Source organism: Netta rufina (assembly GCF_964035555.1).
Source record: "Netta rufina genome assembly, chromosome: 6".
Taxonomy (NCBI): Eukaryota; Metazoa; Chordata; class Aves; order Anseriformes; family Anatidae; genus Netta; species Netta rufina.
This window is the reverse complement of record NC_140129.1, coordinates 16,542,641-16,563,614: the sequence shown is the minus strand read 5'-3', so window position 1 is coordinate 16,563,614 and position 20,974 is coordinate 16,542,641. Positions and strand designations below refer to the sequence as shown.

Genomic DNA, 20,974 nt, shown 5'->3' with positions numbered 1-20,974 from the left:
AAAGAAGCATAAGAAACAGTAGTCTGGACAAACCTTTGACAAAAAGGTGTGTTGTGCAAGAAATCTTCCCTGCCTCATTAGAGACTTGGCAGGTGTAGTCTCCACTCTGAAGTGGGTGTACATCAAACAGCTCCAGCTCTGCAAGTGAGTCTTGCAAGGTTATACTACATTTGTGCCCTGGTACTAGCTCAACACTACCTCTAAACCATTTAACTTCCAATGGAGGGGAGCCTTTGATGATACTCGTAAATGTTATGTTTGTCCCAGAGAAAACATTCAGCGGTTCAGGTTTCTTCATGAAAGATGGTGGTTCTAAGCATATAAATAAAACAGAGAAGAAGTACATTCAGCTTCTGATGAAGAGCATAATAATCAGAAATATATAACAAAACCAAAAATTAAGTCTTTTTGAAAACAAATTTGAGTCATCCAGCTCTGGCTTCTTATTGATACTGACCTCTAACACTCAAAAATGCGCTGCATTCATCAGATCCAGCTACATTAGTAGCTGAGCACAGATAAGTTCCCATATCAGATTCCTGAAGTAGATTCACTTTCAGAGAACAAGTGTTGTCTGTAAGGGTAGCCTGATACTTGTCTCCACTGGTAATCTCTTGTCCATCATGAAACCAGGAAACAAGAATAGGTGGTGACCCATAAACTTTGCACTCCAGTACAGCAGAAGAACCCAGTTGACCATACGTTTCTTTCAGTTTTCTTGTGAAAGAAGGAGGTATAATACGATCTGCAGTTGTTTAAACATAAAACAAACAACAACAACAACAAAAACCTTTCAGTACAGGAGTTTAAAATACAGGGGGTTCTCAGTGCATAATGAAACCCATTTATTTTGATGTATCTGCATTAGCAATCTGCTCCTGCTTGTGTAAAACGCTGAAAAATAGTTGATGGTTAAGGAATCAACTTCAGGAATACCTTTGCTTTATGCAGTTCTTTTTCATATGAAACAATATTGCACCAGTTGTCTGGAAAAGACAAATGGATTAAAGTTGAAGAAATCAAACCCTTGCTATAACTCCTGCCCCTCAGATGCTAGGTAGGCATCTGTTCCTGATGCTTGTGACAGTGGAGTGCCAAGCACTCAAAGATTATACAAGCAGTGAGTCCCCCAGACTGCTAATCATGGGAAACAGTATGCTATCTAAAGGCATTAAAAAAGAAATTTGGATCAGATGTGACTCAAAATGAGTAGTCAACTAACCTGAAACATGCACTGAAGCTGTGCAGCTGCTTTTACCAACACTGTTTTTCACCTCAAAAGTATATTCTCCACTATCTTCTAGTCCTGTATTGAGGATCTTAAGCCCAGATACTTTGTTGAAGAAGCTGATTTTATATTTATGGTCAGTAGACAATTCATTCCCATCCTTAAACCATCTAGCAGTAAGCTCTGGTGTGCCGTCTACTGTGCATTCTAGAGTACAAGAGTCTCCAGCTGTAACTTTCACGGGGCCTGGCTTCTCTACAATGATTGCAGGTTCTGCAATGAGACGCAAGTCACAGCATTTTAAAAAACAACAGTGCAATAGTAATTAGCACCATAAAAACATATTATATTTTTTATACCACATTACCCACCAAGCACTGTAAGTGTGGCAAAGCACTCCTGAACTCCAGCATCATTTTTTATCTGACAAACATATTTCCCAGCATTGGCTGGTTCTGTGTTTCCAATCCGCATAGTTGCAATGTTTTCTGAATAGGAAATCCAAAGATTTTCACTTTCTCTAATGATCTCCCCTTTCTCTTTTAACCACAGAACAGAAATGGGCTGTGATCCTTCAACTGCAGCCTGCAGTTCAATCGACTCCCCAGCTACAACAGTGAGATCACTCAGCTTCTTCACAAAGGTTGGTGGTGCTATTTAAGAGAAGATATTTAACAGTAAAAAACACTCCAGGAGGGGAAATGTAGGAGGATATTAACTGGAAAAATGAAATTCCAAGAAGGTGACAGTCCTTATACAAACCTCTCAGTGTTACAGAGCCAATACAGGAGTCACTTCCCACATCGTTTACAGCTTTACAGTGATATTCACCAACATCTGCAGTATCCACACTGAGAATGTGAATGCTAGCAAGGTAGTTCTCAGACATGACCTTGTACTTCTTGCTGCTCCGAATTTCTCGTTTGTCTTTATACCATGAAATCTGGAACGGAGGAGTGCCCTGAAGCTCACATTCCAGACGAATATCAGACCCTTTCAAGGTCTGGACTGGATGGGGCCTCTTGATAAAAATAGGGGGTGCTGAAACAAAGGAGTTAAAATTTGTGTTATTTGAGCTGATGATATTAAAGAGGAGAGTATTCAAGTAGCCAAACTGATAGTGAGCAGCAAAGGAACACTGTAAGTGAGAGATCTCCCACAATATAACAAGCAGGCTTGCCATCTTTTCAGACAAGCTTTGGTCTGTCTGATTAAAGAAAGTGGGATTTAACAGCTTTTCCACACAAAAGTACTCATACAGATAGAAAGGCAAGGGAAGAGCTGGGATTCTGACCTTTTACTTTCAGTGAGGTACTGGTACTAGCACTACCAGCTGGATTCTGAGCTTCACAACTGTAGTCACCGCTGTCTTCAACTCTGAGGTTGTGCATTTCAATGATTGCCACTGAATCCACAAATGACATTCGGTATTTTTCACTGGGGTGGATCTCAGTTTCACCTTTGTACCACATGACTTTGATTTCTGGAGATCCCCCTACTTTGCATTCGTACCTAGTGGACTCATGCTCTTTCACAAGTCTTGAGGAGTCTAGTTTCTTAATAAACCTTGGCGGTTCTGGAAAGCCAAAAATGGAAAATGATGTTTTTAACTGCACAGATTCTTTGAATAAACAGGCAAATATCTAACAGAAAATATAAACTTTGAGGACTTATGCAAACATTCTAATTTTGTAATTGCTGTTTTTTTTGTTGTTGCTTTTTTTTTTTTTTTTTTTTTTTTAAGATTTGAAGTTTGTCCAAAATGTAGATTAGGACTATTTGCATTTTAGATAGTTTCTCCTTATTTTGTTTTCTCATTCTACTTCTCTATATTCAGCTGACACATGTGGTTTTCTTTAAGTAATATCCTCTTGCTGTACATGGGTAATAAAAATGCCTGATGGAAATTCAAGAATCCAAACTGTTCATCTAAGAGCTATTGTTTAGATAATTTAGGCTGAGCATTATAGCAACTGCTTTATAACTTAACATGTCATTAAGAATTGATACAGTTCATAAGTGTATTTGAGTTATAATCCTCTGCACGTTTATTGCAAAGCCAAACATAAAGGTGCATATAAGGACTAAAAGTCAAGGATCACAGGTAGCAAATAAGAGAAGTTCAAAACAGTCATGCTGGGAAGAATTACGAGATGGTTGGTATTAGTGAAATTGGGTTTAAAGGTCATATGACTGGAAAGTAAACCAAATGGTTACATTTTACTCTGTAAGGAGAGAAAGAAAGGGAGGTTTGACACTTTACATCACAAGTACCATGCAGACAATTCAGATTCACAAGACTGAATGCTCATGGATCAAAGATAAAAGCAGTAAAACCAAGAGGTGGTAATGTGGGAACAACTAACAAATCTTTCTACAGAACAGGATGAATTGCCTTTTTGTGTATCTGTAACATGTAGGAAGAATATCTATTTTACTGTGGGTCACTTCAATCTGTGGGACATTTGCAGAACATCCTATGTTGTTAGTAACAAAACTTCCTTAGAGTTTCTAAAAATAAAAGTTACATCTTGTTAACACAAAAACTCTTGGAATCTCATTACTTTGTTATCAGATTTCATTTTGATAAACAGTTGATTTCCTATCTGCATACTAACAGTTGCTGACTAGTCACACACTAATTCCATTCCTTTCCAAAAATGTTAGTAAAGTGTTATATGTTAGTAAAGTACTTAGAATGTTAGATAGTTTCTAGAACCTAAGGCAGGTGTTAAAACGACAGATTGGAAACACTAGATTAAAAAAAAAAAAAAAAAAAGTGGGGGTAGGGAGGTGTTGAAAGTCATTGGACATAAGATCTTGATTCTACAAACAAAAGACTATATCATAGAGATAAGACAGCATCTTCTCAAATTAAAAACATGCAAATCAATGCACATACGAGCTTGCACTTCCAAGTTTTGTAGGAATAGGCTGACAAGCAATGAGCAAAATTAATTTTACATCGTTGGGAAATCTGTACAAAATCTGAAGAATTAAAGAAAAATAATCCTTGAAAAAATAATAAAAGAATAATTTACAATTTTATGAATAAAGAGTTGAAGACTAAAGAGTTGAAGAGTAAGAAAAGGAATAAGGTCAGTTAGGATCATTTTATGTAGAGTAATTCCAGTCAAATTAACCTATTAGTACTTCTATCATTAATAATAAACAGAATTATGATTGTTGTGGAAATAAGCTTGAAATCTTTAAAAGAGCTTAGATTTCTTCTTACAGTATTTCAGTTTTTTATTTATTTATTTATTTATTTTTAAAGTCAAACTGCGTAATAACAGCATCCCTATTTGCCATTGAGTCCACAAGACTCAATTATAATTCAATTATATTCTTGTAACATGTTTGATTTCCCCTCCAAACTTATATAGAGGGAAAAAAAAAAAAAAAAAAAAAAGACAGAGAGAGAGAGAGAAAAGAAGAATGCCCTGAAACAACAAGGACATTTAAAGTCATGCACCATTTCAGTAGTGTATTTCACATATGTCCTTTAATAAAATCAGTAGGAATAAAGTATCCGGAACAGCTATTTATAAATCCAAGGTTCCCACCTACATTAAGGAAATTACAGTAAGGTACAAGTGTCACTTGTACCAGGACAGTTAAATCCAGTTATAAATTTAGATCTTTGAAAATCATAAGATCCACACACTATGTAGAGAAGTGAAGTGTTGGCAGAGCAGATATTTGTCACCAAGTCTGCCCTCAGATCCTTCAATTTTTCCTATTCAACAACAGGAGTTTTCAAATATTTTCTGGAACTGCACACCTGTTAAAAATACATTTAGGCCTTGTAAGTGGACTTGCTTCTTTCAGCTACCTTTCTCTCTTCGGGACAATTTAGCAAATGACACTACTAGAGAAAGAGTTTAAGGCAAACAGATTTTGCTGGCCAACAGTTATTAATAAAAGCACAATGGGGTACTATGTCAGAGTTAATATTTCAGTGACAGAATTCCCTTGATAAGACTCACTATACCAGACCAGAAGAAAGATAGACAAACATTTAAGTTTTAAAATAACATTTAAATTAAATGAAAGATCTCAACATGACCTCCTGTAAAGATTGTTAGTCTCATGTGTCTGCACTATTTAGGGCTTTTTGTGGGTGTCTGCCTTGCAAAGAAATGCCTGATGAAGTAAAGATTCCAGCAATACCTTGCACAGCCAGCTGAGCTGCACATGCATCCTTTCCAATGCTGTTGCTAGCAGTACATGTGTAGAGTCCAGCATCTCCTTTACCCACTTTTAGGACCATCAAGCTGGCTGTGTTTTCCACCAGTGTCATCTTGTAGTTGCCACCTGGGCGGATTTCTCTGTTGTCTCTGGTCCATGTAATTCTCATAGGTACAGAGCCAGTCACATGGCACTTAAAGGTTGCACTTTTCCCTAGTGCCACATCAATAGATACTGGCTTGACATCAAAGAAAGGAGGTTGTAGATGTTCTGCAAAGAGGAAAGCACGGCAGAGCTCACCACTAAGCTCCGTTTAAACACACACCTGACCATGCCATGCCCACACTCCCTTACCAGCATGTAATGGGTAGAATAGGAGAAAGAGTAAAAGAATAAGACAGCAAATAGGTACAAAATATCTCTAAGTGTGAGCTACAAACCTGTGAGGAGAAGCTTGGCACTGGAAGATGCAGTCCCCAGAGCATTTTGCGCTGAGCAAGTATATTGGCCACAGTAAGCCATGCTAGTTTGCAAGATCTGAAGAGCTGCAACATTATTTAAGAAGGTTGTCTGCACGTTATCACTGTCTCTTAAAAGAACCCCATCCTTATACCAGGAGACCTGGATAGGCTCTGAGCCATTTATGCGACAATCAAAAGTCACTGGAGCACCAACTGTCTCTTGAATATCTTTCAGTTTCCTGGCAAACGTAGGGGGAAGCTGACGTTCTGCAAAATAATAATAATCATCACCGTAAGTAGGAAGCTACCTTGTCAACCTAGAATTAATTGACACTGAACTTAATAAGAACCCCTTTCTGTAGACAACAAAGAGTGCCTACAAACTACCCCAGGAAAGAGTGGCCCCATGACCATCACCTTTAATGACAAGCAAAGCTGTGGTGGTAGCAAAGCCAACACTATTTTCTGCTTTGCAGATATATTCTCCAATGTCACTGTCCTCCACAGTAGAGAATGCCAGTGTTGCCACATTATTCTTGAAGTGCATTTTGTAAGCTTGTGTTGATCTGAGCTTGGTGTCTTCTTTGTACCAAGACACCTTTATTTCTGGTGCACCACCTATCTGGCATTTTAAAATCAAAGGCTCGCCAACCTTCACCTCCACACGGTCCAGGTGCGTGACAAAATAGGGTGGTTCTAGGGGAGGAAAGAGCATAGTGAGCAGAGACAGAGCATCACTGGGGTCCCCTTGGGGATCAGGGGTGATGCATACCTAAGATGGATACAAGGCTGTGGCAAACATCCCCACCCGCCTCATTTGCCACCTCACAGGTGTATTCGCCTTCATCACTCTTAGTGCTGTTGAAGATTTCAAGAATGCCAGATCTGTCAGTAGTTGTAACACTGCAGCGTGGAGACTGAGCAATAGGCATTCCATTTCTTTTCCAGGTGACATAAATGGGAGGGGTGCCCATGTAGGTGCTTTCCAGAACAATGGACTTCCCCTGCTCCACACTGAAATCACTTAATTTCTTCACGAAGACTGCAGGCTCTGTGTGGAGGCAAAGGTCAAATTGAGAGGGACAAATGTGGCAGGGCTGCAGGCAGACCATGAAGAGAGAGATACCTACACATACACACACACACACCTTTCACAAAGAGTTGAGTTGTGCACGAGATGCTGCCAGCATCATTTGTGACCACGCAAGCATAATCTCCACTGTGGCCCAGCTCCACGTTGTGCAGCTGCAGCTGTGCCACAGAATCATCCAGAGAAATGGAGCAGGTGCTGTCTGGCACCAGCTCCCTGATGCCTCGGAACCAGGTGACTTTGAAGGGGGTGCTGCCCTTGATGTAGCTGGTGAATGTCACACTTGATCCGGGCAAAACTTCCTGGGGATCAGGTGTCTTCACAAAAGAAGGTGGTTCTAAGTGTCACATGAAGAAGCGAAGAGGGAGAAAGATGTTAATAGGAGAGTTCCTGTTGGGGATGAAAACTGAAGCAGGTTAGAAATAAAAATAACAAGGCAGAAAACAGAAAAAGAAACTATGAAAAAGAAGCCATGGGAAATCAAAGGTAAGAAAGAAAGAGGGAAGAAGTGTTCTGTAGAAGGGGCTGTAATATCTTTCCACTGACCTCGTACAGTCAAGAAGGCACTACATTCATCAGATCCAACCACATTTGCTGCTACACATGTATATGGCCCGGTATCTGTGACATCCAGGGCATTGAGCCTCAAAGCACAAATGTTATCCAAGAATGAAATTTCATATTTTTCCCCACTAACAATCTCATTCCCATCCTGAAACCAGGCCACTGATATGGGGGATGTGCCAGACACTTTGCATTCCAGCAGCACTGAAGATCCCAGCACCCCATTTGTTTCCTTTAATTTTCTTGAGAATGAAGGAGGAACAAGGCGATCTAAGTAAGACAAGGCAGAAGAAGAATAAGAAAAATGATTTGTTTGTTTGTTTCCAGTGTAAAGGAAAACAAAAACAAAGCAAAAAAAAAACCAACAACACTGCTTTTAAAGACAAGATATAGAGCTGACCTGAAACATCAACTGAAGAAGTGCAGCTGCTGTCCCCCACCTCATTGTGCACCTCAAAAGTATATAAGCCCCTGTCTCCCCTCTCTGCAGAAAAGACTTTCAGAGTGGAGATATTGTTGAAAAAGGTAATTTGGTATTTGCGATCACTCCTTAGTTCTCTGCCATCTTTGTACCACTTGGTGATAAGTTCAGGTGTTCCTCCTACTTTGCACTCCAAGGTAAAAGGGTTTCCAGCCATCACTGTGATCGGCTCAGTCTTCTCTAAGATTACTGCTGGTTCTGAAATAGGAAGGGAGGGGACAGTGTGTCACCAGGAAATCCACCTGCAAACTAGTGAGCATAGGATACAAGCAGCAAACAAGGGGTGGCAGAGACAACTGTGAGAGCCGCAAGATAAAATACTTGTGGAACAGGCTATACCCACCTAGGACTTGTAGAAAAGCAGAGCACTCCCGCATGCCAGCATCATTTTTGATCTGGCAGATATACTTTCCAATATCAGCTCCTTCTGCACTGGCAATCTCAAGAGTTGCAATGTTGTCCATAAACCACATTTGGACATTTTCACTCTCCCTAATAATTTCACCCTTGTCCTTCAGCCAGACAACAGAAATCGGTGGGGATCCTTCCACCACTGCCTGTAGAGCTGTTGGCTCTCCAACGAAGATTGCAGTGTCACTCAGCTTCTTGGCAAAGCGTGGGGGCTCTGATGGCAAAAACAAGGTGGCAGAGGAAGGTTAATGATGCATGCCTGCTTGGAAGAGGTACAGCCAGAAGATCAAGAGAAGAAGGCGCTGATGCTGTTGGTCTTCTACCATACAAACCTTTGAATTTTACTGGGCAGGTGCAAGTGTCACTTCCCACCTCATTCATTGCTTTGCACTGATATTCTCCAGTATCCTGAGATTCCAGATTGAGGATGTGAAGACTGGCAATGGAGTGCTTTGCTGTCACCTTGAACTTCTTGCTGCTCCGAACCTGCCTCCGGTCCTTGAACCAAGCCACCTCAAAGGGTGGAGTCCCTGCTATCTCACACTGGAGAATAATATCCGAGCCTTTAAGTGTGTCCACAGGACTCGGCACCTTGCTAAAAACAGGTGGTTCTATAAAAAAAAGAATCACATCATAACATTTGAGACTGCTTCCTTGAGTAGGTTTCTGGATAGTAGCAAGACACAACATACTCAGGAAGGGGGCCTACACTTCTTCTTGTAAACCTATATTTAGCATCCTCATCATATGTGGTCTCATCTCTAAAAAATGCTGAGCCTCCGGCACCTTCCAAGCACTCCCAAGGGCAGAAAATATGACATTTCTGCACCTGTTTGGAGTTAGTACTTAGTGCCCCTCCCAAAAGCCACCCTCCCCTTTCTTCAGGACCATATTCCAATTTTCCCCACCTCTTTCCAATCATGAAAGCTACCACCAGTGAGGCTCAGTACAACAGCCCTCTCTTGCTTCTTAAATTTCACTCCTGACAGAATCACTGTATATAAAAAAACAGGCAGAGGGATGTCTGCAAAGTGTGTCCATCTCTCTCACCACAGCTGGTGCTTCATCTAGTTCACACATCCTGTGTAACCCAACAACCTTGCCTTATTCAGCTTACAATTGGCTTAAATAGGAAGGCAAGGGAGTGGCTGCACAGCACTCAACACCCACTGCCAGTTCCTGCCTAGTCTCTCTGATGTCTACAACACATCAGCATATTAATCTGAGAGCAGCTGGAAAGAAACTGCACCAGCAGCCACTGACTGCCACAGCAGCAGCTTCCTCTTTGGGGGGGGGGAGGGGTATGGGGGCTGTGCAGCTGAGAGCAGGACCAGGACCAGGAGCCAGGGATTCTGGTTGTGTGCAGAGCTGTGCTGCTAACCTTTCACTGCTACTGAAGTGCTACAGCTGGCAGTGCCGGCAGAATTTTGGGCTTCACATATGTAATCGCCACCATCCTCAGTGCTGGCATCCAAGATAGTTAGCACCGCTATGGAGTCTACAAAAGACATGTGGAGCCTGTTGCTTGCTTGGAGTGCCTGATCGTTCTTGTACCACACAGTCCTGATCTCTGGCGTGCCACTGATTTTACATTCAAGTTGAACTGCGTCTCCGTGCTTCACGAATCGCAAAGCTTCAGGTTTCTTGATGAACTTAGGAGGTTCTGCAGAACAAATAAGCATGTGACGACACATGTTTGCCATGTGAAATCTACAGTGCTGAGCAAGAGTCATAGAGAGCGCAAGAATATTGTGCTGCAACAAGGTGAGTTTGCTACAGCAGCTGGCTGTATTTCCAAGAGCTTCCTCTCAAGAAAAGATGCAAGGAGAAAACAGCAAAAACAACTACAACTAGGTCCTATCAACTCTGGAGTCTGCTGCTTGAGGCATCTGGGGTTGTAAAAGACATATGAAGGATGATTGCTCCACCCAGGAGACTTTTTTTTTGCGGTTTCGTTTGGGGGGCAAAAATGTCCCCAAGCCAGCATGAAAGCATCGACAATCCCATCACCCCCAAGATCTTACCCCAGGAGCAGCAGAAACATGGTATGTACAGTTTCACTTGTTTGCACATCTTTAATGAGTATTTCTACTTGAAGAACTTAAATGATTTAGAGCCTAGATTAAATCAGCATTTCATTACTCTAACTGAAACATTCAGAAAAGTTGAAAGAGACAACAATGCTGGCCTACAAATGCAAAATGATTGTATTTACCCTATTACTCTTGTTCCATATAGTAATGATACATATCAATACCCCTGCAATTGTAGTTTAAGCACTAATGATAAAGTAAAAAGCAGGAAAGTGTTGTGTGCATTTATCCATACCAACAAACAGCTTAGCAAGAAGACCTGTCCCCCTGTAGAGTTTGCAGGTACACAAGGCTTCTACTGTCATTCAGTATTATAGAAGCAGAGAGTTACCTCATGGTATGTCTGCTTTTTGAAAAGCTACTTTCTCTATATGTCCAAGCTGGAATGGGTGGAAGAAAAAGCTCAGTAACAAAGAGGCCTTTTTTATCCAAGAGAAAGAAAAACAAGAAATGAAGGTGACTTAATCTCAATACCTTTGACACTGAGTTGGGCTGAGCAAAAGTCTTTCCCAGCTTCATTACTAGCTTGGCAAGTATATTGGCCAGAGTCTCCTTTACCCACTCTGAGCACTCGAAGGTGAGCTGTGTTAGCTACAAATGTAATATTGTAGTTTCCTCCAGTTCGTATCTCCCGACCATCCTTGGACCAGGTGATGTGTATTGGCTGGGCTCCAGTAACATGGCATTCAAGGTCAGCACTTTCTCCCAAAGGCACATCAATAGATTCTGGTTTGGCATCAAAGATAGGTGCCTGCTTGGGTTCTAGAAACACAAGAAAACAAAATAATACTCATATCTCAAAATAATAATAATAATAATAAAAAATTTAATCCAGCATACAAATACCATTGCACACGTAGAAAGGGATGGGGGTGCCTATGATCTGGGCAAAAGTTCTGTAAGCCAACACACCTGCCACTGTGAGTTTAGCACTTGAGGTGGCAGTGCCCACAGCATTGGTGGCTGTGCAGGTGTACTGTCCAGTGTGATTCATCTCAGTTCGTGCCAGTTGTAGCACTGCTACATTATCTACAAAGGATGTGTGCACATTGTGGTCATCACTTAGCAGCACACCATCTTTATGCCAAGTCACGGTAATGGGCTCTGAACCATTGAGTCGACACATAAATTTTAGGGGTAAGCCAGCAGGGTGTTCGATGTCCCTTAATTTTCTTGCAAAGGAAGGTGGTCGTTTGCGCTCTGGAAGAAAGCAAGTAAAGGATAAATATGCACCAGGAAGAATTTTTTAAATATATTTTTTCAAGAGAAAAAGTACTGTAAAGAAGAATTTGCAACAATATAAATCATCACCTTGAACTGTTAAGAGAGCCTTTGTAGATGCAGTTCCTACACTGTTTTCTGCCTTGCAGATATACTCGCCGCTGTCATTGCTAACAACTTTGTTGAAAATGAGTGTAGCAACGTTGTCTTTAAAGAACACTTTGTACTCAGGAGTAGACCTGAGTTTTGTATCACCTTTGTACCAAGACACAGTAATTTCTGGTGTTCCAGCAACGTGGCATTGCAGTGTTGTATAATCCCCAACTGACACCTCAACAGGTTCCAAGTGTGTAACAAAATATGGAGGTTCTAAAAAAAGAAGAAATTAGAAAGGCTCATCATAGTGCCAGGCCTTGGAAAGCATACATTCAAAAGAACAGGCAAGAAAAAAAAAGAAGCAAAGGGAGCACACACCTAGAGTAGAGACTACAGCCTCACAAACATCTCTTCCTGCCTCATTTTCAACGTGGCAAGTGTATTCTCCTGCATCCTCTTTGGTGCTGTCAAGGATCTCCAGGATGCAGGATTTCTCTGTGGTGGTGATGCTACATTTCTGAGACTGAGCGAGTGTGTGGCCATTCTTCTTCCATGTCACAGAAATGGGCAAGCTGCCTGAGTAAGTGCCCTCCAGGATGATGGGCTTGCCAGGTTCCACATACTGATCACTCAGTTTCTTCACAAAGACAGCCGGTTCTAATGAAGGGTGAGAAGTCACAAATGTTGAGCACAGCAGTACAAATGGAGGGAAGGCAACAACATTTTAGGGTAAATATAGGGATGCAATTTTTACAAACCTTTTACTGTAAGGTGTGTTGTACAATTTGCCCTGCCAGCTTCATTAGTCACTAGACAAGTGTACTCTCCACTTTGGAGAGGGGTTACATCAAATAACTCAAGCTCCACAACAGAGTCCTCCAAGTAGATATTACATTTGTCCCCTGGCACAAGCTCATTGGCCCCTCTAAACCAGTTCACCTTAAAAGGAGGGGTTCCTCTGATAACACCTGTAAAAGTTATGCTTGTGCCTGGCAAAACATCCAAAGGTTCAGGTGTTCTCTCAAAAGAAGGTGGTTCTAAACACACAAGAGAAAAGGAGAGATAAGACAGACCAATACAGCATATCTCTGGCATTTCCACACACCTACCAAAGATAAAGAACAAAGCCTTTACTTTCTAGTCAGTACATTTTCCTCAGTATACTTACAAAAGACCACAGGGAATTTCAAGAGGGAAAGAGAAAAAGAGAAGCTCAGAGAAGTTGCTGACCATCATATACTGACCTTGTACGGTCAATACAGCACTGCATTCATCTGAACCAGCTATGTTGGTAGCTTTGCAGGTATACGTTCCAGTATCTGAGTTGCTCAGTGAATTCACTTCTAAAATACATAGGTTATCCGAAAAGGTGATATGATGTTTTTCCCCACTAACTAACTTAAGTCCATTCTGGAACCAGGCAATAGAAATAGGAGGTGAACCCAACACTTTACATTCCAGCAGTGCTGAGGAACCCAGTACACCAGGTGTTTCCTTTAGTTTTCTTGTGAAAGAAGGAGGAATGATTCGATCTGCATAAGAAAATATAATACATCCATTGTTAGAGAGAAAAGGAGTAAAGGAATGGAAGGAAAGAAAGAGAACATGGCCAAAAGAAAGTTCTGATAAAAGATGGAAGACAAACTACCCAACCAACCTAAAACATCAACCGATGCTGTGCAACTGCTTTTGCCCACGTCGTTCTGCACTGCAAAAGTGTACAATCCACCATCTTCCTTCTCTGCATCCATAATTTTAAGTGTAGATACTTTGTTGAGGAAAGTAATTCTGTATTTTTGGCTGCTGGTCAGCTCTTTGCCATCTTTAAACCACCCAGTGGAAAGCTCTGGTGTGCCTGACACTTTGCATTCCAAAGTACAGGCATCTCCTATAGTAACCCTCATTGGTTCTGCCTTCTCTACAATGACTGCAGGCTCTGGAAGAAGAGACAAGTAACAAGGATGGTGAAAACTGGAATTGATTAGTACTAGCTGTAAGTATTATTGCATTATAAGATGGGGTTTATACATTTGATACTAAGGATATCTCAGTTCATTGGGTTTGGGATTTTTTTCAGCTCTGCTTTTTCCACCTTTTATTCCACCCTAATCTGGAGATTTCACATGCTCTCCAAAATAAGGTAAAAATATTTTGGAATTACTAGGAGTGAAATACACCTATCTGTCCTCCTCCAAGCAGAAGATGTGACTGTGAATACAGTCAACTGAATTCCATCATAATGTAAAGGCCTGTATTTTTTTTTCCACTACAATCCCTACACAATTGGAAAAAAAGGAAACTAAATAAGATTTAAAGGAGACACAAGGATTCTGTTTTGACTATTTGAACTTAGGGGTATAAGCAAAGCATGCAGCTGATACTAAATTAACAAGTTTCTAACTTTAAAAAAAACAAAAAAACAAACAAACAAACAAAAAAACACAACAACAACAACAAAACATAAAAAATATATGCTTTTTACCAACCTAGAATAGTTAAGGTAGCCATGCACTCACGACTTCCAGCATCATTTCTGATCTGACAGATGTATTTTCCAGCACTGCTTGTTTCTGTGTGTACAAGTTGTAAAGTTGCAGTATTTTCCATAAATGTGATCTTTGTGTTTTCACTTTCTCTAATAACTTCCTCCTTGTCTTTAAGCCACTGTACAGAAATTGGCTGTGAGCCTTCCACTCTTGCTTGTAACTCTACTGGTTCGCCAACCACAACAGTCACACTGTTTATTTTTGTCAGAAATTTTGGTGGTTCTGGATAGGAAACATGCAGTTGTAGTAAATTCTTATGGTATCCACGTAAATGAAGAGCAATACAGTGCCACGGGGAGCACTAAAGAAGGCATGTGTGCCAATACCTTACCTTTCAGCTTAACAGTGCAAAAACAAGTGTCACTTCCTACGTCATTCTGAGCTTTGCACTGATATTCACCAACATCTGCAGCTTCAACGTTAAGAATGTGAATGCTTGTATGGTAGTTTTTGGCTGTAACCTTATACTTCTTACTACTGCGGATTTGTCTCCTGTCTTTGTACCAGGTAACATCAAATGGTGGTGTTCCTGAAATCTCACATTCCAGGCTAACCTCAGTTCCTCTGAGCATGTCTACCGGAGAGGGCTTCCTGCTAAAGACAGGAGGTTCTACCAAGGGAAGAAAGAAGCATTTTTAGAAAGGAGTCTTGAGGCATTTGACCAACAGTTTACTGATATCAGCTATTCTACAAGATTGCTGGGACAACTAACTGAATGGGACATGTTTTTCCTTGTTTTCTGCACACATCATGAAATGATCTAACAGGCAGGTGAACATTCAGAGCTCTGAGCTCCTCTGTATAAAAGGTAAACAGAAGATTGATAGAGAGGATATAGGTCCCATTTAGCTGTCAGTAGTCTCAAATGCAGGGTGTAAAGCTGGCACTGATCAGTTTGGGTCTGTTATTTTACTTCATATTTTGGCTTCATGGTATATCAGATCTACCTGTCTTGGACCCTGCAATCATAGAGCTGGGGAACACCTAGCCTAGGACATGTTTGTATTAAGAACAACAACTGCCTTGTTCAGACCTTAGCAAAGGGGGTAAGGGGTCATCAAAAAACAAACAGAATGTGAAGAAAAAGGCATTCCCTGAAATAAGGAATTAATTTCATGTTCCTATGGATTTCCAAGGAAGAAAAACACAAAAAGAAAAAAAAAAAGTGTAACTGGAGAACAAGAGAACAGCTGACCTTTCACTGTGACTTTGGTGCTGCAACTGGCCTTGCCAGCGGGGTTGTGAGCTTCACAGATATAGTCACCACTCTCATCAGTACTGAGATGATTCATTTCAAGCACAGCCACAGAGTCGATGAATGAGGTCCGGAATTTTTCACTGGCAATAATTTCATGGTCGTTTCTGAACCACACTATTTTCATTTCTGGAGAACCACTGACTTTGCACTCAAGTCGGGCTGAATCACCCTGCTTGACTACTCTTGCCGTCTCTAGCTTCTTAGCAAACTTGGGTGGTTCTAAAAAACCAGAAAAGTGGTATCAGAAGGTCTGAATTAATACTAGAAAGGAAAGAGGAGGGAAAAGAGCAAAACAAGCAAGAGTTGGTTGCAAATATAGGGCAGGGAATTCACTTGACAGGGTATCAAAGATCACTAAGGTAGGCTTGTTAGAAAGGAAAGAAAACAAATAGATAAAAAGACTGCCAAACATCTAGAAAGTGTGCACACCTGTTACCATCAACATTGTAGTGCAAGAGTCACTGCCAACATCATTTGAAACATGGCAAGTGTAGTGCCCACTCCTAGAAGCATCCACTGAATAGAGGGTTAAGAACACAGTTGACCCTTCAATCCCAATGAAACAAGTTGGACCAGATACAAGTTCTAAGTCCTCTTTGAACCACTTTACTGTAAATGGCAGCGTTCCTTTTAGTGTGGCCTTAAACTCCACCGTGGAATCTGGGATGGCTTGCTGGCTTTCAGGTTTTACTAAGAAGCTTGGAGGCTCTGCAGTTTTTAAGAAAAAGAAATGTTCAGTTACATCATGAATGCCTAAGAATGAAGAAAGTTAGTGAGGCAAGCAGAGGCAATGAATACGTAAGAGGTTCAAGATACACAGTAAGAAAAGGGAGACCAGACTTTCAGCATTAGTATTAAGAAGTATAAGAGGGTTATGTTAGCACAAGATATAATATATTCTCCCAGCATTCATCACCAATAAGAAGTAGCAAAGAGTTTCAAACCTTTCACTGTCAGGACAGCACTGCAAGAATCATTTCCGGCAATGTTAGAGATATTGCATGTGTAATTTGCACTGTCTGACAGCTCTAGATTAGCAATCTCAAGTGACATGGTGTTCTCATGGCACAGGCTTCTACATTTGGCACTGTCAGTTATCTCCTTTCCATCCTTAAACCATTTTGCAGTAATGGGAAGTGATCCAGAGACTTTGCACTCCATTCTGATAGAAGATCCCAGAACAGTATCCTTTTTGGTTAGCCTTTTGATAAATGTGGGTGGAATTGATTGATCTGCCCAACACAAAACATGGCAAAAACATAATGGTTACCTTATCTTCCAGAAACACTTTTTATTTTTAGTTGTTTCTTTGTTTTGTTTGTTAGTTTGTTTTTAATCCCTCCCTGCTGGCTTCATGAGTTTGCCAAATACAAACCTAACACAGTCAGGACAGCTTCGCAGGTGCTACTTCCAAAGTCATTTTCAACCTTAAAACTGTATGTACCACTATCCTCCTTTGATACAGGTTCAATCCTGAAACTGGCCACATTGTTTTCAAAGCTCATTGTGTAGTATCTACTGGGCAGAAGCTGTTTGCCGTCTTTGTACCATCTTATTCGGAGTTCTGGTGTCCCCTCCACAGTACACTCCAAAGTTACGGGGTCTCTTTCAGTGACTTTAAGTGATTTAGCCTTTTCTGTGATCCGTGCTGGTTCTGGGGTACAAAGTGTATAAAAATAATTGTTAGCTACAGAGAGGTGACTGTATTCCCAAGCACTCATCCAGGATGAAGGGACTTCTACACACCTTGCACAAAAAGCAAAGCAAAGCACTTCTCCACTCCAGACTCATTCTTTGCCTGGCAGGTGTATCTCCCTCTGTGGCTGAGGTCAACACTGGTAAGTTTCAGTGTAGCCACATTGTTCTCAAAGGTAATATGGTAGTAATCATCATCTTCCAGTATTTTCTCATCTTTTATCCATGACACAGATAAGGGTTGAGCACCTGCTACAACACACTGGAATAATGCGGTGCCTTTCAAAATGCTAGTGACATTCTCCAGCTTCTTGACAAAAGATGGTGGTTCTGTGGTGTGAGGTTTTGTTTGTTTAGAAGTCACAGAAGAGAAGGAAAGGGAAGAAGGAAAAGAGATCATATAAGGTCATCCTAGTCACTACATTTCATCTGGGGGATACAATGTTTGGGATACACTTCTTAGTGACTGACCTTTCAAGCTCAGCCTTGTACTACAAGAACAACTCCCACCTTCATTTGATATAATGCACTGATATTCACCAACATCTGAGACATCACAGTTGGTCACATTAAGGGTAAATATTGATTCTTTAGTGGAGATGGCATATTTCTTGCTGCTGAACATCTCCTTATTGTTCTTCAGCCACTTCACCTCAAATGGAGGAGTACCAGTCACCTCACACTCGAGTGTGGCCTCCAATCCCTTTACTACCTCCGTAGGTCTCAACTCCTGAACAAATGTTGGAGGCTCTACAAAAAAGAAGGGAAAAGTAGATAGTAACCTTGATGGTTATTAGGGAAGAAGAGGTCTCCTTTATTCCATTACCCCAGCTTCATGGCATAGCTGGGTGGTGACAAACGTTCAAGACCAACCTTTTACTTTCAACTCGATGCTGCAGCTCTCACTACCTGCATCATTGTGGGCTTCACAAACATAAATCCCACTATCCAATACTCTGGCTTGAGTGACTTTCAAAGTGGCTAGACCATCTATGAAAGAGATGCCATACTTAGCTCCATCAGTCACTTCATTCCCATCAAGGTACCACGTTACATGGATCTCTGGTGTGCCTACTATCTGGCACTCAAAAGTGGTGGACTGTCCTTCACGCAAAGCTACTATAGGAGTTGGCATCTGAACAAACCTTGGAGGCTCTAGAAGATAGACAAAAAAGGTGAGGCTTTATAATATGCATGGCAGTTTGTGGAAATACAAGCATTTCTTAACTCCTCCCCCCAAATTGCACAGAAAAATCAGAAACACAACAATGCGAAGAACACTGGGCTTCACACCTTTTACAAACAGAGCTGCTTTGCAAGTGGCAGTCCCCACATCATTGCTTATCTGACAAGTGTAGTTCCCAGAGTCAGACATCCTTGCTGAGAAGAGCTCCAGCACACTAGATGTGTCATCCTTCCAAACAGAGCGATTGGCACCAGAAAGGAGCTCTTGTCCGTCTTTAAACCACTTTATCTGCAGAGGAGTAGAGCCTTTCACCATTGCTTTGAACTGAACCCTAGCATGGGGCACAACCTCTTGGGACTGGGGCTTTTCCACAAAATATGGCGGTTCTATAACATGTTAAAAAGAAGAAAGAGGATTACTCAAGGATAGGTGAATTCCCAAATTATGAATGTGACCTAACACAAGAGAAGAAGAAGAATTTCAAACCTTTGACTGTTAAGAACCCACTGCATTGGTTGCTTCCTGCCTTATTTGTTGCTTCACAGGTGTAAGAGCCACTGTCTGTGCCTTCCAGTTTATTGATTTCCAGAAAAGCAGTGTTATCATGGAAAGAGTATTTGTGCTTTTCACTCGCTGTTATTTCTTGGCCATCCTTGTACCACTGGATACTTATAGGATGTGAACCAGACACTATGCATTCCAGGTGAACAAAAGACCCCTTAATGCTGTCCATTTTCTTGAGCTTTTTGGTGAATTTAGGTGGTATAATGAGATCTATCCAAGACAGAGTGAAAAGATAAAATATGAAATTCAACCATGATTGTAGTAGACGCAAAGTCAAGAGAAGAGATTTTGTAAGTAAAAACAAATACTAAAAGATAGCTCATACACACCTAGGACATTGATGCTGGCAGAACATCTACTGCTCCCAACATCATTGTGAACCTCAAAGACGTACTCCCCACTATCTTTCTTTTCCGCATGGAGCACCTTTAGGACTGAGACGGTATCTGTAACACTGATCTTATATTTTGGGCCTAAAGTCAGTTCCTTGTCATCTTTGAACCATTTGGCTGTAATGTCTTTTGTTCCTGAAAATTTACATTGCAAGGTTGCAGGGTCTCCCTCAGTCACATCTATGGACACAGCCTTGTCTGTGATTGTAGCAGGCTCTGTTTTAAACAGAGATATAGAGAAGGGAGTTAGGAGCATCTGTAAAACCAAACCAAACCAAACAAACAAAACAAAACAAAACAACAAGAGAACTGTCTGAGATCGCTGCCAGCACTCAGTGTAAGACCAACCTTTGACAGTCAGCAGAGCAGAGCACCTCTGAATTCCTGCCTCATTTTTAGCTTGACAGAAATATTTTCCACCATGTTTCAACTCAATAGACCTCACCAGAAGAGTGGCAATGTTGTTCACAAAGGTCATTTTGATATTATTGTCTTCAATCACTTCATCATTGTCTTTCAGCCAGGATACAGTGATGGGCAAAGAGCCTTTAACAGCAGCCTGAAACACGACTGTGCCCCCTCGAAGGGAGCTAATGTTTTCTATCCTCTTCAAAAACTGTGGGGGTTCTAGCAGGAAGAAAGTGGCTAAGTAAGTACAGGTTTGGTACATGACCATGTGGCATGAAACCCACACCAGCATAAGATCATGCTAGTGGCATTCTCCACCTTTTACTAACCTTTCAGTGTGATCTCCGAACTGCAGAGGCAGCTTCCAACATCATTTGTTACTCTACACTGATACTCGCCAACATCAGAAGCATCAAATCTGAAGACATGGAGGCTAATTAAAGATTTCTCAGTGCTTATTCTGTGCTTCTTACTGCTCCGCACAGGCTTATCATCCTTCACCCAAAACACTTCAAAGGGAGGTGTGCCAAGCACCTCACACTCCAAAACCACGTCAGAATCCTTCAAGACTTCCATGGATTGAAACTCCTTGCTAAAATAAGGTGACTCTACAGTGCAAAAGAGAGAGTGTAGTTTTTATTAATCACACTTTGGAAGCCTGGAAAGTTGCACTGCGTTTAAAGAGAAAAACTGGTTGAGTGCTTGGATGGCACACACACCTTTGATTGTAACAACACTACTGCAAGTATCTTTCCCAGCATCATTTTTGGCCTCACAAATATATTCCCCACTGTCTTCAGTCTCAACCTCTGAAAGATGGAGTACTGCCAAAGATTTTGTAAAAGACATCCTGTATTTGTCACTCTCCTTCAGTTCCCTGTCATCCTTGAACCACGTGATTTTAATCTCAGGAGTGCCAGTGACTTTACAGGTCAGCTCAGCATATCCACCTTTCTTGACCAGGTGAGTTGGCTCTAGCTTCTCCTTAAAGGCAGCAGGTTCTGTGGATTTAAGAAAAGCTTTCAGTATCAACAAGGCAGCAAAAAGTGCCACTGGGTCAATCCAGTAGCTGAAAGTTGAAAAGAGAGT

At 41.2% G+C, this 20,974-nt stretch overlaps 1 protein-coding gene across 50 annotated transcripts in view; it reads right to left on the bottom strand.

The window, feature by feature from the left end:
- Positions 1 to 20,974, bottom strand: part of LOC311210842 (titin-like) — a 243,002-nt gene that overhangs the window by 163,075 nt on the left and 58,953 nt on the right. For 38 of the 50 annotated variants that reach the window (XM_084289064.1, XM_084289078.1, XM_084289067.1 and 35 more), the window contains 37 exons: positions 20,605 to 20,886; positions 20,215 to 20,493; positions 19,415 to 20,104; positions 19,008 to 19,295; positions 18,629 to 18,907; positions 18,209 to 18,490; positions 17,807 to 18,085; positions 17,387 to 17,665; positions 17,016 to 17,294; positions 16,585 to 16,872; positions 16,070 to 16,348; positions 15,578 to 15,859; positions 14,714 to 14,992; positions 14,323 to 14,604; positions 13,494 to 13,772; positions 13,081 to 13,368; positions 12,595 to 12,873; positions 12,215 to 12,493; positions 11,831 to 12,109; positions 11,432 to 11,719; positions 10,994 to 11,281; positions 9,808 to 10,089; positions 8,759 to 9,037; positions 8,359 to 8,640; positions 7,935 to 8,213; positions 7,517 to 7,804; positions 7,029 to 7,307; positions 6,653 to 6,931; positions 6,298 to 6,576; positions 5,860 to 6,147; positions 5,402 to 5,689; positions 2,523 to 2,804; positions 1,991 to 2,269; positions 1,600 to 1,881; positions 1,223 to 1,501; positions 458 to 745; positions 34 to 312 (listed from right to left, as the gene is read on the bottom strand). In XM_084289064.1, coding sequence (XP_084145190.1) covers positions 34 to 312; positions 458 to 745; positions 1,223 to 1,501; positions 1,600 to 1,881; positions 1,991 to 2,269; positions 2,523 to 2,804; positions 5,402 to 5,689; positions 5,860 to 6,147; positions 6,298 to 6,576; positions 6,653 to 6,931; positions 7,029 to 7,307; positions 7,517 to 7,804; positions 7,935 to 8,213; positions 8,359 to 8,640; positions 8,759 to 9,037; positions 9,808 to 10,089; positions 10,994 to 11,281; positions 11,432 to 11,719; positions 11,831 to 12,109; positions 12,215 to 12,493; positions 12,595 to 12,873; positions 13,081 to 13,368; positions 13,494 to 13,772; positions 14,323 to 14,604; positions 14,714 to 14,992; positions 15,578 to 15,859; positions 16,070 to 16,348; positions 16,585 to 16,872; positions 17,016 to 17,294; positions 17,387 to 17,665; positions 17,807 to 18,085; positions 18,209 to 18,490; positions 18,629 to 18,907; positions 19,008 to 19,295; positions 19,415 to 20,104; positions 20,215 to 20,493; positions 20,605 to 20,886 — 10,839 coding nt within the window. The remainder of the gene's footprint in view (positions 1 to 33; positions 313 to 457; positions 746 to 1,222; positions 1,502 to 1,599; positions 1,882 to 1,990; positions 2,270 to 2,522; positions 2,805 to 5,401; positions 5,690 to 5,859; positions 6,148 to 6,297; positions 6,577 to 6,652; positions 6,932 to 7,028; positions 7,308 to 7,516; positions 7,805 to 7,934; positions 8,214 to 8,358; positions 8,641 to 8,758; positions 9,038 to 9,807; positions 10,090 to 10,993; positions 11,282 to 11,431; positions 11,720 to 11,830; positions 12,110 to 12,214; positions 12,494 to 12,594; positions 12,874 to 13,080; positions 13,369 to 13,493; positions 13,773 to 14,322; positions 14,605 to 14,713; positions 14,993 to 15,577; positions 15,860 to 16,069; positions 16,349 to 16,584; positions 16,873 to 17,015; positions 17,295 to 17,386; positions 17,666 to 17,806; positions 18,086 to 18,208; positions 18,491 to 18,628; positions 18,908 to 19,007; positions 19,296 to 19,414; positions 20,105 to 20,214; positions 20,494 to 20,604; positions 20,887 to 20,974) is intronic. The other 12 variants (XM_084289113.1, XM_084289074.1, XM_084289106.1 and 9 more) reach the window with 10 other exon arrangements.